At 38.7% G+C, this 18,206-nt stretch overlaps 1 protein-coding gene across 6 annotated transcripts in view; it reads left to right on the top strand.

Moving 5' to 3' along the window:
- Nucleotides 1-18,206, top strand: part of LAMA2 (laminin subunit alpha 2) — a 365,889-nt gene that overhangs the window by 300,625 nt on the left and 47,058 nt on the right. For all 6 annotated transcript variants that reach the window (XM_077926009.1, XM_077926008.1, XM_077926013.1 and 3 more), the window contains 5 exons: nt 3,872-3,988; nt 6,436-6,618; nt 11,600-11,754; nt 15,434-15,577; nt 17,060-17,193. In XM_077926009.1, the coding sequence (XP_077782135.1) occupies nt 3,872-3,988; nt 6,436-6,618; nt 11,600-11,754; nt 15,434-15,577; nt 17,060-17,193 (733 nt within the window). The remainder of the gene's footprint in view (nt 1-3,871; nt 3,989-6,435; nt 6,619-11,599; nt 11,755-15,433; nt 15,578-17,059; nt 17,194-18,206) is intronic.

The following is an 18,206-nucleotide window of genomic DNA, read 5'->3' as shown; positions in this document are numbered from 1 at the left end:
TAAAACTTATTAAAAGTCATAAAAATAGCCTGGCTCAATGGTTGCAGAACTAGAAGTAGTTTTCAGAGCCGGGTGATTCTGAACTGTAAGAATGGAATAATTGGTATAATTTGGACAAGGCACCCAGGAGAGAAGCAGTCAATATAACTGACATTGACTGAAAAACTACTAAAACTACTACATGAAATGTATCTGTTATGAAGAAATTATTTTTGAAAGTTTTTCATAGGTGTTATATATTTTCTTTTGAAATGTCCAACAGTTCTTGGAGCAATATTAGAGAATTTTTATTATGAAGTGATTGATAAATATAAATAATAAATGTTAAAACAAGTCAGATTAAAAAGTCATCAGAAGAGTCATTGTTTAGGCAATAAATGACCCTTGGTCTCTTGATTGTCTCTGGTTTCTTACGAAGGGTGGCATATAAATTTTAATAATTATTATAATAATAGCAGCTTTTTTCAGTCAGAACTCTCAGGTGGGTGCCACTGCCATTCTAAGAGAATGGGGAAAGTGTTCATTGTGAGTTCTGGCATCTCTTTTTCTAGAAAAAATAGCACTAATAATAATAATAATAATAGGCATTCATCATTTATTACTACTACTACCACTATTACTATTACTATTACTATTACTATTATTATTATTATTACTATTACCATTACCATTATTTATACCCTGCCCCTCTGGCTGGGTTTCCTCAGCCACTCTGAGTGGCTTACAGTACAAATAAAAACATAGTAAAGCATCAAACATTAAAACCTTCTCAATACTTCAGATATTTGGGTCTTGAGCAATTTAGGGCTTTAAAGCACCAGCACCTTAAATTGGTCTTGCAAATGAAAGGAATTTGGACTATGGCTGTACCTGATAAAAGTCTATCAGGTTGTGTGCCTACTGAAACTTCCAAATTGTCTTTCAGGACACCCTATATGTAACATGCTTCAATAATCATGGCAAAAGACATTTTATTTTACTTTCAGAAAATGTGCAGAGCAACACTGAAGAGCCATGTTTCCTCATTGATTCCACACATACCCGTGTGGTAGATATTTCAGAAGTGAGCTACTAATTTATCAATTGGCAAATCTATTGTGTATCTAAGAGAGACCATTTATTGTCTTTCTAGGAGAGACCATTTTACAGGCCAATTTAGAACGCTTTGTGGCATCACATAATGCAATATATCTCTTATTTAGATGTACCTAGTTACCTTGTATATACAAATGTTTGAATTCTCTGTAGTTTGCCACCTATGGCAAGCAATCTATACATGATTTATAACTCATTTCCCAGATTTTGCCATCAGTGCAACCCCTTTTTTCCAACGGGAAAATGCCATGTTGCTATAAATGTCTTCCCTCCAATGCTACAGCACCATAACGTCCATTTTGATGGGAATAAATAATGAAAAATGTCTCTAAAATGATGCTTCAGCACTAATCAGCATTTCCCTTGCCAAACTACACTCCTGAGTTTGTGACATATGTATTTGCAAATATCCACCAATCTGAGTTGGAACATAGATTTGACAGCCTTAAAAATCATTTTTATGGAAGATGTCCTAGAAAACACCACTGTCATGCAAAACAGCTTGCAAAGACTATTGAATCATACACAAAGGATGACATTAATTTCATCAGTAGTGTATTGAATATTCAATTATTGTCCTTATGGTTTGTAGCAGTTTTTCTGCTTAAATGGATATTAGTACATTATTTTATCCACAAATTAGTTTTGCCTTAAAATGTCTGTGTGTGTGTGTGTGTGTGTGTGTGTGTGTGTGAGAGAGAGAGAGAGAGAGAGAGAGAGAGAGAGAGAGAGAGTATGAGTGCTGCCTCCAGTATTGATCATATTATAGTTAACATGATATCATGGCCTTTCAATGGGTATCACATCTGCAGCAGCTGCATCAAGTCAATGTGATAGGAATTTGGTAAGTAAAACACACTCTTAGTGACTCTACTCTGACCTCATTGATTGTATTTATTCACACACACACACACACACACACACACACACACACACCACTGAAGAAATTCAAGAAATTCTGAGGTCACCACAGCAGTTTCATCTATTGATGAGGGCAGAAGATGTTAAGGAAAGTCTCCTGTGTCTTCTATTCAATTTAACCATTATTGAACGGTTGTTCAGCAAGTTTCCTCTTTCTTAAATGCAGTCCTAGGAATGGTGTGCAATTCGAAATGCAACCATAGGCATATTCTCTAATAATAATGAAAATTCTATAAATATTAGGTATTGTATAAAACTAATATAAGAAAACCAAGACCTTAGACACAGTGGAAATCCCTGATTTAAATTTCAAAAGTTACGGATTCTATTTCTTCAAGAGTTTCACAGAAAACCTTTCTATGCTGCCAAGCTTATGCGGACAATTAAAGAAAAGAGCTGTAATTTTCATTTTTGTGTGGTTGCCATCAGATAGATATAAATATAGGTATCAGTGTTTTTTAAAAAATAGTCAAGTATATAAGTATTTTTTTTTATAAGTTATACTTTCAAATCCCTGCTCAGCCATAGATTTTATTTATTTATTTATTTGTTTGTTTATTTGTTTGTTTGTTTGTTTGCTTGCTTGCTTGTTTGTTTGTTTGTTTGTTTGTTTATTACATTTATATCCCACCTTTCCTCCAAGCAGCTCAGAGTGGTGTGCATTGTTCTCCTCCTTCCCACTTTATCCTGACAACAACCCTGTGAGGTAGGTTAGACCCAGAGGGAGTGGCTGGCCCAGGGAGCTTCATGTCTGAGTGGGGATTTGAACTGTGGCCTTCCAGGCCCTAGTCCAGCACTTTAACCACTACACCACAAAAGGCCCTTGGGTCCGTCATTCTCTCTTTGCCCAGGCTCCTCTATAGTGTGGCTGTGAGTATTAGGGATGGGAGAGAATTTTGATTCAGTTCTCATCTAAAGACGAATCTACCAAATTCACTCTTCCCGAAACAGTATGCAACCTGAAATGCAGCCACCCTTCAAAATTTGCACTTTTCTGAAATTTGCAATGCAGTTCTCCAGCCAAATTACGCGTACGAAACCATGTGTGCTAGGGTAAAGAACAGAAAATGCTCATGTTATGAGTGAAGATAACGTGCAAAAATGCATTACTTAAGGGGAAATGTTTGCAAAAATGTAAATATTTGGCAAAACTGCATATAAACATGTATATTGGGAGAAATTTGCCTTAAATTTGATGGATTTTCATGAAGGCTTTTAAAAATAATAGTAGCATATTGCTGTGAAAATATGGAGAACTGATTGGGAAAAGGAGAGACTGACAGAAAGTGAAATTAATATATCTGACCTACATTGGCTCCCAGTACATTTCCAAGCACAATTCAAAGTGTTGGTGCTGACCTTTAAAGCCCTAAACAGCCTTGGCCCAGTATACCTGAAGGAGCATCTCACTCCCATCATTCAGCCCAGACACTGAGGTCTAGTGCCGAAGGCCTTCTGGCGGTTCCCTCACTGCAAGAAGTGAGGTCACAGGGAACCAGGCAGAGGGCCTCCTCGGTAGTGGCACCTGCCCTGTGGAATGCCCTCGCAGCAGATGTCAAGGAAATAAACAACCATATGACTTTTAGAAGACATCTGAAGGCAGCCATGTTTAGGGAAGTTTTTAATGTTTGGTGATTTATTGTATTTTTAGTATTTTGTTGGAAGCTGTCCAGAGTGGCTGGGGAAATTATTATTATTATTATTATTATTATTATTATTATTATTATTATTATTATTATTAGATTTGATTAAGAACCTTTCAGCTTCCTGTTTTCCTGACAACATACATGGTATATGAAATAAACAGAGGCTTCAGAAAACTAACTCAAATCTTTGTTTTGTGCCCTCTTTGCAGAAAATGAGGATAATCTAAAAGGAATGCAGAATAGGTTGCAAGATGCAGAGGAAAAGAACTCAGATCTCCTGAAAGCTTTGAACGACACCTTGGGGAAACTGTCTGCGATTCCTAATGGTAAGGAGTCGGGCTGACCACCATTTGGGGAGCACCCGAAATCCATTTCCCACATTGCTTGAATCCAGCCAATCAATGATCATGAAGCGAGTGGGATTATGTTGTGTGTCTCTGTGTTACCAAACAGCTTGAAAGGACGTGTTGCAAATGTAGCAAAATTGCCATCAGTACAGCTAGGCCAGGGGAAATACATCTCCATGTTGGGAAACTGGGCGATTCTTTTGTCTGCCTTGGGCTTTCCTTTCTGCATGCAATCAACATCTCATTAAGGAGGTCAAAGGGCCAAGTACATTCACCCACCACCACTGTTGCCCTCTATTAGTTGGAAGGCAATGGCATGCAGCAGGGAGGCTGATCTACTCCTGCCACCCTGGTTAGATTGCCACTTGCTGGGAATCAGAAGTGGGAAGACTGCAGTTGCACTCGTGTCCTGCTTGCAGGCTTCTCATAGTCATCTTGTTTCCCTCTGTGAGAACAAGATTCTGGGTTTAAGATGGGCCTTTGGCCTGATTCAGCAAGGCTTTCTCATGTTGGTGTGTTAGAACCCTGGAAGATCAGGGGTCTAAAATACATTGGAAGCCTGCATGAACACAGTAGACTCCACACAACAGGCTGTAGCTTTTTAACAGGGGTGGGGAGGGGTGCTTATGCACACTCCGTCCCTTTCTTCTCTTGGGGGTGGGGTGATTGTTTGGTTTGTTATTATGTTTGTTTTTCTGCTTTTATACTGTAAAGCGCCCTGTGATCCTCGGATGACAAGCAGTATATAACTGTATTAAATAAAATAAATACATGTTGCTAATTATTTGGGTAAAGGAACACACAAAGAGGGTTTTTGTTTTGTTTTGTCTTCCCATGCTATGCTGTGGTGGCCTCATTGCCCAACTTCACAGCACAGCATCAGATGACAAGGACCATCGTCTAGGCAATACAGGTGTGAACACTCTTCCCACCATCTCTACACAAGGGTGCTCCATTGCTCGTCATCCATCTCTCACAGTTCACAGGCAAGACTAGGCCCTAGTAAGTAGTGCCGAAGTATTCACAGAGTTGACTGAAATATTTTTCTGATCTCTATTTTTTGACAAGGGATGTATGTATATTATACTTTTCGCTATGTGCCCTCCTGCCTGTGAGCATGTTTGAGGATGCTGGTGTTCTGTCTGCCACAGACGAAGGAATACTTGGCATTCTCCCCCCCCCCCACCCTTCGCCTTGCAGGAGCTGTCACTTTCTTGTCATTCTTAGAAGGCCAGTTCTGGAAGTTAATTTTCTTCTTCTTCCAAGGAATGAAAGACAATATAGGCTGGATCTAGACAAATCAAAGAAGCGTTTCAGTTTAAAGCATTGTAAATTTAAACAGGGAAAACAGGTAGAGAAAAATGGGACTTCACATCGCCATCTGGTGGCACAATATTATATTGTATATACAACTCATATAAATCACTTTTTCTTTACCAGTCTAGCTGAGTCCATACTGCTAATCCACCGTTTTCTTCTAGCTCGTTTCCCCAAAGTACCTCTCCTTCCTATTACCGTAGCAATACAGTGCAGAGACTAGCAAACTGTCAAAGAGTAAACGCTCTGTCTAGTTAGGCAAAACTCAAAATTTCCAGAGAAATATCACAAATCCATAAATGAAGGGAACTGAAATTGACTGAGACTCTTTGCATTCAAAAGATAATAAACAGAAGCCAAGATCTGCTGCCAGTATCTATCCATATGGGGCAAACTGGCATGGCTTCATAGGTATGTTGCCATACTTCCTACTGGAAAGAACAATTCTCTGTGGTACAGTATAACACTCGGCATGGTATCCTCAGTGTGCCAAAAAATACTGGATCACAGACTTTTCTGATTTAACAAAGTTGTGATCTAATTAAACTAGCTCACAAGCATCTGTGCTCTTTCCTTTGCCAGTGCAGGTGACAGGGTTTGGGGGGGGGGGGGGACTATGAAATCATGCTCAGAAGCTGGCTCCTGTGAAAATTGTATGTCCAAATTTGTATAATATGTAAGTTTAGATTTCAGACATAATTCATATAGGTACCATGGTAGTTCAGTTAATAGGCTTTGACAGTGCTCTCATTTCACAAAAACTGATAACACAGGGCTCCATTCCACAGACAGTTTTTCCCTTCACAAGATATTTAGCTAGGACATTGCTAGTGATATCTGATGGCAACATTTACTGACAGGATATCACTGAAGTTTGGTGAGAAATCACATGCAGGTTGCATGATAGTAGGATCTGGCTAATATATGGCATGCTCCTTTACATTAGGTGAGAAAAGAACTCTATTTTTAATTGTTTAGGTTTCCATATCTAACCAAGGATTTTGCCCTTCTTAACTACGTCAAGGGAAATGGCCTTGCGTCAGTGATAGAGCACGTCTGTGCATACAATACGTACAAGTCTCTCATGCCCACCTACCTCCCATTTACAGACACAGCAGCCAAGGTACAAGCCGTCAAAGACAAAGCCAAGCAAGCAAATGATACTGCGAATGACGTTCTGGCTAGAATCAGAGATCTCAATGAAAATCTCCTTGGCTTAAAAGACAACTACAGAAAACTGGCTGAGGATGCAGCCAAGACAAATGCTGTGGTGAAAGATCCCACCAAAAACAGTAAGAGCTTGTTTTTTCATACCCACTGTTGTTTGTTCATATGCTTCTGTAGCTAGGAAAGGCTTCCTTCCCCTCCCTAACTCTGTATATGATTTAAATCATATAAGTTCAAGTGCTGTTATTACAGACGGCAACCACTTTTCATGGGGGTTCCATTCCTGGCCTGCGCACATGGCGGAGCATGCATAAGCCTGCCTCTGTCCTGCCCTCTTCCTGGTCCAAAAGGACACACATCAATTGGACACACACAGAATAGTGTCTGCCTTTACATGCTTATTAATTATCAATGGAAAAGCACAGATTAATTGATGGTGCTGTTTGTTTATTTTATTTTTATAACACCTTCCCAACAATAGTCAATTTGTTTCTCCATATCTAGTTGCTGTTGTTATTTTTCAAATAGCACAACCTTTCCCAACTTGGTGCCCTCCAGATGTTTTGGACATCAACTCTCATCAGCCTCAGCAAGCGCAGGCATTCTGGCAGGGAGTAATGGAAGTTATAGGCCTCTAGAAAGCAGCAGGTTAGGGAAGGTTTACATAGCACATAATTGGCAGTAGGATTTCTAGGATCCATTCTCTTGGTTCTTAAAACATCTCCATTAAGATTAAGAACTCTAGCGCTGCATTTAAAAAACAAAGAAGTCCTTGAAAGATCATTTCTAGTACAGTAGAAATAACGACAAGCTTTCGTAGTATGAACATGTCAGCTTGGTCAATGAGCTAACCTTTAAAGGGGGGAAGCATGAGAGAATTTAATAAAGCTGTCTTTTGGTTGTAGGAAATGTAATATAGCCTCTTGGGTAATATAGCTGTGTTAAGAGTATATTTTATGCTGATCCCTTAGTTATTATATTCACAGAGTAGCCCTGTGTTGCATGGTAGGAGAATTGAGCAAGAACGTCTCTAGCACAGTTGAGTGACCTCTAGCATTGCAATGACACAGAAAACGAATAGTCATTTCCATTGAAGGTCCTTAAATATTCACAGTGGAAGAACTTAGACGTGTTTAAATCACATACCTTGTGAGGTATTATGTACATGAACTCTGTCCTATATTCCTTCCATAAAGTCTCAGTTCTGCATTTGAAAATGCAAAAAATCTAGGAATAGACAGTTCAATCTATCTCTAGTCCATGCCAATTTTGCATATATTTATGGATAAGTTCATTCTGTTCCACGTCTCCATTAATGTGCAATTTAGGAGGGAAATCCATATGAAAATTCACGTTTAAGTGTGTATTTAAAGATGTAGCTAACTGTAGATAACTACGTATTTTGCTTTATCTCAGTGTATGTCTTTCTAAGTGTAGTTATATTAGAACAGGAATGCTCCTCAGATTCTCATGGCTGTCCTTCCTCCTCCTCACTTTTCCTACACAAATTCACTCCTCTTTCCAGCGCTACCTACAGTGAACATTAAATCTGTGCCACCTACACCACACTAGACAAGAATTTATAACCCCACCAAGTTAAATTAAAACTATCATTAGCACTCAGCTCGGTACAGACCTTCAGCTGCCATCTTAATTCCATTTGCTTGGAACTGAGCCCCACTGAATTCAGTAAGACTTATTCTGGTTAGACATGATTAGGATTGCCTTGTAAAGTAATGAAAAGGAAAAGGTGAGATTTGAACAGGAAAGGCAAGACAAGGAGGAGGAGGACAAAAGGTGCCATAATGAAATGAAATGGGAGAGGAAGGGGGCGGGACTTGTGAGACTGGAAATGCTTCATCTGCATTGAGCTATGCAGTAGCTTCATTGAAGCTATGAAGTGTACATGAAGTACACTTACATTTACTCTGTTGATTGTTCTCCGGTGGCAATATATCTAGAGGACCTAATGTGAGCGCCTGAAACTGGAGAACATTCTCCACTTCTGCCAAATCTGCAGTACACTGCGTGCTAAGCTGTGAATTCCTCCAGTTTTCTGTTCAGTAATCCATTTTATTGTGGTGTTGTTTGTTGTTTCGAACTTACTGTCTTACAAGTTTTCTTTCTTCTTCTTTTTTTAAAATCTCCAAAACTTGTCTGCAGAAATCAGTACGTATAAGGTTCTAATTTTATTATTCTTTCTAGCCTTTCCCTTTCCGCTGTGCCCATATGCTTCATTCATTTTCTCAAATACACTTGCATGGTACCTATGCAAGTTGCTGCGCTATAACGCCTTACTATTTAGCCTAGTCAATGTTCCAACGTTGACACTAACACTGTTATTCATACCAGGAAAGGGACACACCTCACAACCAGTTCTGGTGCTACGAGCCCATACTTAGCGTCTTAAAGCCATAAGAGAGAAATTGAGCAAAGAATGGCAGGAGGCAAAAGTTGTCATTTTATTGAAAGGTCATACGGAGTCAAGACTCCTGGAAGGTGCAGTTCTCCTTCAGATGCTCTGCATGTTCCAAGAAGTCAGATTCTGAAAACTTGTTACTTCTGTCATTTTTCACTTGCTTTTTTTCATCTATTGTATCTTGAAGATGAGTGTGCAAAAACATACTGCAACCAGCTCTACAAAGAAGCTGACAGTGAACTTAGTGTTTCTTTATGGACCTGAAATGGAGGTCTGATGGTATAGAAATCGATGTCATTGGACTAGGTATAGGGTAGAAACTAAATTCAGTTTACATTTAATTTCTCAAATTCACACTTACCTGTGTACAATATAAGAACCAAAACACAGCCATCCTTCAAAGTTCACATGAAAATTTTGTGGATCACTTCTCCAATCTTTGTTTACAAAATGTATATATTGAGGAAAATGTGTATGAAAATGAATATTTAGCAGAAATAGCATATAAAGTACACACTAGAAAAAAATATTTGCAAAGCTGTACATTATTCAGAACTGCAGACAAAAATGTGTTCATTAGCAGAAATTCAGACTAAAGTGCTGAAGAATTTTCATGAAGAATTGAAGGGAAATAGCTTCAGAACCCTGGAGAACTGAACTTAAGATTGTAAGAATGAGAAACTGAGGGAACCAGAATTGACCGGCCCCACCATCCCTAGCAAGGAACCAGAAATACGTGGACAGTAGGCTCTTGGGTCACAATGAAAGCCACTGACTGTTCCATTTTGAAAGGATTAGACAAATTCATGTGGAATGTGTCAGTCAGTGTCCATGACAGATGAATGAAACTTCCTTCTGTACCTCTGAAAACCAGATACCTGAAGAGAAGCCACAGCAGATTGCTATTGTCATTATATTCTGTCTGCAGACTTCCAGAGACATCTTGGTCTCATCGAGCAAACCAGTGCTCATAAATTCCCTTCACATTGATGGTTAATCCACAGACAAATTAAGAAAATGCTTGTAATGACACTACAAATTCAATGTAATTTTTTTGTGGTGATTGTATTATGTAACTAGAACCCGGTAATTGTTATAAGTTTTATAATACATACATGCATATATATATATATATATATATATATATATATATATATAGGACGCGGGTGGCGCTGTGGGTTAAACCACAGAGCCTAGGACTTGCTGATCAGAAGGTCACGGTTCGAATCCCCGCGATGGGGTGAGCTCCCGTTGCTCGGTCCCTGCTCCTGCCCACCTAGCAGTTCGAAAGCATGTCAAAGTACAAGTAGATAAATAGGTACCGCTCCGACAGGAAGGTAAACGGCGTTTCCATGTGCTGCTCTGGTTCGCCAGAAGCGGCTTAGTCATGCTGGCCACATGACCCGGAATCTGAACGCCGGCTCCCTCGGCCAATAAAGCAGATGAGCGCCGCAACCCCAGAGTCAGCCACGACTGGACCTAATAGTCAGGGGTCCCTTTACCATATATATATATATATATATATATTGCAAAACACACACAAAACAAAACAAAACAAACAAAAAATCCCTTTACACATTAAACACACAAAGAGGGTTCAGCACATAGAAAAGACTATTGGTCTCACTCCCCATGCAATATGGGCATCTAAGCAGGAAAGACTATGCTTGCAGATCTCTACGCTTCCATGTTAGCTGGAATCCTGAGTGACTGGGGGTGATCATGTGGTTTACACTTTATAATATTCAGAGCTAGTGGAAAAAATAAGTGTGGGCTACCAACCTTTACCAGATTTAACAAATATGAAAAGTCCTGAGACATGGGTCCTCATATTTGGAGTTAGACAATTATTTTCTTCTTCTAATTTATGACTATGTAACTAATGAGTGCTAATTTGTTTCCTAACTAATGAAAACTAATGAGCTACCATTTTAGTACAAAATGCTTCCATTAAAGCAAGACTAAAGGCAAACTCTGGAACCCTGAGCTGTCCATACTGTGACCTCTGAGCTCTAACCTTTCTATGCCACAGGATCTCAGTTAACCTCAAAAAAACAAACCACAAAAAGCAACCCTGTAACTTCAGACCCAAAGCACTCTTTTGAATATTTCTCCTTTGCACCTATTTTGCCAATCAAGCTCTAAAATTATTGTTGCAATTATTTGGCATCTTTTAAAAAAATGTTATCAGTATATATATTTTTCTGGGCTTTTCAAACACTTAGATCCCAAATGAATAAAGCATGATTTATTTATCTGAAAATTAGCATGTACACCTTCATTGTAGCTACTTTACATTGCTTTTATGGGTTAATCATGGACTGCAAGTGACAATATGAAACCACACCAAGAGTCCAAGATTAAGCCTCAGTTTCCAATTACACACAAAATGAAATAAGTTTGTTTAAAACAATCATGATACAAACCTTGGCTGGCACATGAAGGGTGTGTGCATTTGCACAACACTCATTCCTGGATTAATCATCCACAGTTTATAACAAACAAGTTCCATCCCCAATAAAAATAAAGATTTTTTTTAAAAAGTAAAAATTTAAAAAATCCACAGTTTATATAAAATAGGATTGTTATATTCAAACTGGCCCAGAGTGTTCTCAAGTGTTCTCAAACTCATGGTGTTTGTAACCAATTTCTCACACTGTTTCTGGTTGTGTGTTTTTTACATGAAGTTGCTGATGCAGAAGACACTGTTAAAAACCTGGAAGAGGAAGCAGATCGACTGATGGATAAACTCAAACCAATCAAGCAACTTCAAGATAACCTAGGGAAAAACATCTCTCAGATTAAAGAACTGATAAATCAAGCCAGGAAGCAAGCCAATTCCGTAAGCCTTTCTAATAGCTTATTCTATTTCTTTAACTATCTTATTTCATTCATGCAGAGATCTCAGAAGGGATAAGGAGGGCTGAAAATAACGATGCTGGTAACAAAGCTCACAAAAACTGGGTGGACTCATGTTGTGCTTCAGCTTGCTTGAGAATTGGTAATCTAAGGGTTAGCAATGTAGGAGCCATTTCCTAGTCATATTGGTAAAACAGGAATGAAGGAACCACACATAATGTTTGTGTAACCCACTAGCATCCCTCTAGCTGCAGGAGGAGTGGGGTGGTTTGAATCTGAATTGACAGCAGACCTCCTATCTGGTTGCACTTGCCCAACCCTACATTGTAGTAATAAAAGAGGTTTCATCATGCCCAAGTAGGGGAGGCAATCACCATGACATAACCAGTAAATGTTCACTTGGTCTTGAAGGGAGTCTGCAACTTTAAGGGTGGAATTCAACATTGCATTAAGGAGATTGTTCCATCAGTGCAAGCTCCCCTTTCCACATTCTGTTCTGGGGGGTTCTTTGGATGATCCAGAGGCGACATGGGGGGGCATGAGGGCATGTGACTAGAGGAGAGGGTCAAGTCCCCTTGTACTAGCAGAACTCTCAGCACTGGTTCCTGTTAGCTGCTCTGTTGAATCAAGCCCTTAAGTTTTTCAGTATCTGTATCAATCGTCCATAATGGGATCTTACAACACAACAACCAGAAACTCAAACAACTGCCTTCTCCTCATGGCTCATGTTCACATGATTAAATGTGGTATCTACCTGGTCTGTCATTAGACTGAAGCTCATTGTTCCGCTTCCTTTGGAGCATCACTCTGTCACAGTCACTGTGGTTAAGCCACTCTGATGTCACATTGGTAAAAAAGTAGTGCTGTAATTACAGATGGACATCGAGACCAAACATTCCCCATTGGATGCATGGACCTTTTCCCAGTAATGGAGTGGTTTAGGCCTTGTTCACACAGAAGTATGTGTGCTTGTTGTGTAGAGGTGCTGGGATTACGGTCATCAACCCGAGAGTATCTGTTGATGTGCAGCAAGCATATTATAACTTTTGAATGCACACTTGATCAGGGCATTGAGCATGAACAGTCAGCAAAGTTGGAAATGATGTGTATTTTATATTTAATGACAAATACTAATCAATAAAATCATGTATTATAATAATGTTGTATGATGAATATATTGCTCAAGTGTTTTCATTAATCATCCTAACAAAACCAAGAGGCCCCATTACGGCAAGACGTAGAAATTTTCTTATCAAGCAGGCATTGCTGCTATATATGGAACCTGACAGCATCTTTGCAGAACCACCAAGAATATTAAATTGGGTTGCTTTCCCATTTTCCTGATTTTCTTCACCTTGTGTCCTCGGGTTAAGAGCATCATTTTCTAGCCTCATTACTGAGTCCTGAATCTGTCTTCCCAGTGTAATTACATTTTAAACTCTGGGATCAGCTGGTAACGCTAAACTTATTTGCCATATGACCCACAAGAATCTGTAAAGAAAATCCTTAGAGATGAATGTTTAGCCAGCTCCTGTTTAATTCAAGTCAAAGCATCATGCTGCCTGCAGGAGAAATACAAAAATAAATGTATGTAGTATAATGCTGATAAAACAGCACCTTCTATATATAAATGATTCTTAATGCAAATAGAGGCGATTATTTCTTCCACCTCTTGAAATAATTTTCATGCCTAGGTTTTAAAGCTATTTTCATAACGTTTATCATTTCCCTGAGGAGGCATTCCAACTATTCCTCACTGTGTGGTTGGAAAGTCCAAAATGATGTGGTGGTTCAGCAATTCAATGTCAGTGGCATTTTAGTCATGCCAAAAGTTTTAAAACACATCATCTAGTGAATTTTGAATACAACTACGTGTGACATCTACAACATCTTTAAAAATCTCATTACTATCTAGAATATATGACAAAAATAAGGCTCAATTATGATTCATTTAGGTATGTGAGGCTGTGGCAAATTCATATAGCACTGCCCAGAATGAAAGAGACTTAACCTCAATGTAAAAAACAAATAAAGAAATATAATATATTACAGTTTTACCTAACCAGGTCTTGAAAGACCTACATTGGCTCCCAGCACGTTTTCGAGCACAATTCAAAGTGTTGGTGCTGACCTTTAAAGCCCTAAATGGCCTTGGTCCAGTATATCTGAAGGAGCGTCTCCACCCCCATCGTTCTACTGAGGTCCAGCACCGAGGGCCTTCTGGCGGTTCCCTCACTGCGAGAAGCCAAGTTACAGGGAACCAGGCAGAGGGCCTTCTCGGTAGTGGCACCCACCCTGTAGAACACCCTCCCACCATATGTCAAAGAGAAAAACAACTACCAGACTTTTAGAAGACATCTGAAGGCAGCCTTGTTTAGGGAAGCTTTTAATGTTTGATATATTATAGTATTTTAATATTTTTTTGGAAGCCGCCCAGAGTGGCTGGGGAAGCCCAGCCAGATGGGCGAGGTACAAATAATAAATTATTATTATTATTATTATTATTATTATTATTATTATTATTATTATTATTATTAAATGGTCCCACATTGGACATCTCCTTGCTTTCTTACTTCTTTTTTGTACCTAATATAGAATCCTGTGGCTAGTTCACACATGCCACAAAAGGAGGCTTGTTTATACACTCTCATCATGTGGCCCTCCAGATGTTGCTGAAATACAGCTCCCATCATACCTGACCATTAGCTATGCTGGTTTTGGCTGATGGGATTTCGAGTCCCAACAACATCTGAGCCAGGTTCTCCATCCCTCATGTACACAGTTACACAGCCACATAGTCATATTAAAGTTGAGAAGAGGACACACAGGAAAAATGGCAGCTGTTTTCACGATCCCATAATCATCATTTTTTTATAAAAAAAAATTTGAAATGGGTAAGGAAAACACACTTGCCTAATTTTCCACAAATATGGATATGATACTAATTTCTGCCATCGCCAAAATGTATTTCTATTTCATAAACTTGAAAAACAAAATAGAATTGTTTACATTCTTATTTGTTTTGGTAACAAGATTCCATAAGCTCAGTAAAGCAAATGGTCCAGGACTTTATTGAGTCTTTTATTATACTCACATAAATGCCATGGCAATAATATTGTAAGCACCAAGTGAACTCTTAATGAATATTAGATAATTAGTTTTAAGAGCTGCAAGAGATCCTCTGAGATGGAACTAGCAACTGACAGTAGAACTAAAATGCATGAAAGTCTTCTGTAATGCAAACAGAACACAGGAGAGAAGAATGCATTCAAAATAAGGCAGCATATAGACCACACATCCCACATAGGCTGTATTCATTGTTACCCTTGTGGGTTCATTAGCAACCCTTTCTGAATATATTCAATAGCTATGTTGTCATAGCTGACCCTTGTTCATGGTCACATATCCTAGTTAATTCTTACTGCAAAATAATTGCCAGTACATGACCTGTGATCCAAACCCAGTTTTTAGGAAGTAGATTGCAATTTATTCCATCAGTTTAAATTTCAAGGGAGCATATGATTGAAAAGTGACGAAAATGAGTCCGCTGCATGTATTTGTGGATACCTAACTGTTACACTGGCGGTAATGAGCTGTATAACCTGAGTTCTCTCTCCTGATTCCCCACCTCCCAACTTTTCTTTCTTCTCTTTCCATTGAAGATTAAAGTATCTGTGGCTTCTGGAGGCAACTGCATCCGTACATACAAACCAGAGATAAAGAAAGGAAGCTACAACACTGTCATTCTCAATGTAAAGACAACAGTGGCCGACAATCTGCTTTTTTACCTTGGAAGTAACAGATTTGTAAGTCTGCATTCGTTTTCCTTTGGGGAAATTTTAGTCTGATCTGTACACCTGTAGCAAATGTCAATGTAAATAAAGGCACAGGGGAAGGGCAGGGAAACTAAGGTTAACTAAATAATTGTAATTCGCCATAAGGCAAGCAAAGATCAAAAGGACTGTCTTTTAACCATGCGAAACAGATTTATAAATTACACAGCTCGTTGATGTACGTTGGGATTGTGGCAGAAAAAGCTCACTGTGTAGGGCTCAGTCACTATTCTCTGATTATTGCTTACGGGGGAATGGGAGGGGCCAAGGCAGTGAGGTCACTGTGATGCAAATTCACCTGCAGGAGGATCAGATGGTCTCTGCTGGTTCATTTGCACTGCACCAGCCTCCACATCTCACCCATCACCCTCCTGGTAAGAAAAAGTAAGCTGCTTGATGAGAACAACCTTAAGAATGCAATTCTATACATATCTACTCAAAAGCAATTCCTACCGAGTTCAGTGGGATTTACTCCCAGATAAGTGTGCATAAGACTTATGCAGCCTAAGGTTATAAAAGCTGAATCAAAAAAGTAAAGTTATATTGCAATTATTATTTTTTCTATCAGCCAGGAAAAAGATGGCTGGCGAAAGACTGATTGGGAAGGAAGCATAAGAAGAAAAGGATTCAGCAATCCCCTGTTCCATGCAGCACTTTAGATGACCCGCCCAGCCCCTTTTTCATAGGAAATCATCATGGCCAGCATTGTAACAGATAGTCAGGCCCCCACAGAGGTCCAGAGAGGCCCAGGACACAGTTTTTGAGGCCACCACTGTAATGAATATAAAAAAACATGGCACAAGGAAATAAAATAAGACACCCAAGAAAAGAAAGGGAAACATAATTTGAATGCTTATTTATCAGATGCTTTCCTGGCCTTTTTCTGTACAAATGCACTAATTTGCATCTCATCAATAGTAATTACTGTTATATTAGTATTATTATTATTATAATAAAATTTTATTTATATCCCGCCCTCCCCAGCCAGAGCCAGGCTCAGAGTGGCTAACAGCAGTAAATATATTAGTATTTACTGTTATATTAGTATATTACTATTATATTATAATAGTATTTGCTATCGATGTAGAACATGCTTAGTCCTGAGTATGTCTGCACTGATAGGTTGTGGCTATTATTTTCGCTATATGTTCAAATAAGCCAATATTAAGCCCATGAAGAGGAAAAATACATGTTTATGCTATAATTAGAGTAATTCACAAAAACTTCGTGATAAGAAGTAAATCTCCAAAAGGAAAATTAAGGATTTTGAGAGATTATTCCACCTCAAGTGATGGTGGCTCATTGTCCTCTACTCACATCTTTCTTATTTTCATGATTTTACTAATTCTCTCACTTGCCTTGCCTTTTTGTTACTGTCTCTGCTCTCAAGTAGCTTTGCTATTATTTCTCTAATTATGTTGATTTTTTAAAAAAAACGAAACGTCTTTTTTGTAGACGGACTTTTTGGCCATCGAAATGCGTAAAGGCAAAGTGGATTTCCTGTGGGATGTGGGATCCGGTGTTGGACGGGTTGAATACCCAGATCTGACAATTGACGATGGATTTTGGTACCGAATTGAAGCATCAAGGCAAGTACTCGCTTTTTCCATACACATCTCATCACACACACTCCCCCTTTGTATTATGATATAAAATGAAGATGCCATGCTTCAATTTCATTTGCTCCTGAGATTAAATCTTTCCTGGTTAGAAGCAGGACGTTTTCAGCAGTGGTACTACCATCAGTGGTACTACTACCACAACTTCTTCTTCCCCGAGGGCTTCGGCCATAGTTTATCACTTCCTGTGGGTTAAAAAGTACTAAATTATTTAGGTAGGTTTTTTTCTGAATTGATGGCCAGTAACTTTCTGTTGATACATGAATCAACATTGCCTTGGCTTTTATAATGTCTAGATACTGTTGTCTTGTGTAATGGTTCATGCCGCATGCATTCTTTGTCAGGAGCATCGTTATTATAAAATGTAATGCAAACCCGACTAAGACTCTTAAGAATGCACAAGTTTTTATGTAGTTTAATCATGACCACATCCAAGATCAGGCCTTTGAACCTTACCCTCCCCTAAATCTTTCTGGCCCCTCTCCCCCAAAAGATTGTGACAGCAGTGGGCATGAACATGATGGGACATAATCTATCACAGAAGATTATATAATGCAGTAATTGCAGCATATATAGTATATAATTCTGACCTTATTTTCTTTTAATATCACACTGTGATAGATTAATTTTGAAACAGAAGTGTGGAACCCAAGTTTTATGGGGACATTTTATTATTCTTAGAAGTTATAGCAGACAGGAATTCCAAGCACAGTACTAGTTAGATGTCTATACCAATTAACTAGCCACCTCTATGAAATATACTAATGCTTATTCATGATTCGTTAAGTATGTTATACGACATTGTAATTATATGTTTAGTAATACATTTCATTTTACAGTCTAATTATACAGTAGGCACCATTAGAATAGTTTAACGCTTTTGCCAGTAATTTGCATGACAGTGCAATTTATGTTATTTTCTAGATAATATTCACCAGGGAATGCCATGCATATCTTGTTCAGACTATCAGCATGTTGAGGCA

The sequence above is a fragment of the Podarcis muralis genome, chromosome 3 (assembly GCF_964188315.1).
Source record: "Podarcis muralis chromosome 3, rPodMur119.hap1.1, whole genome shotgun sequence".
NCBI lineage: Eukaryota > Metazoa > Chordata > Lepidosauria > Squamata > Lacertidae > Podarcis > Podarcis muralis.
This window is presented reverse-complemented; position numbering and strand designations above follow the sequence as displayed.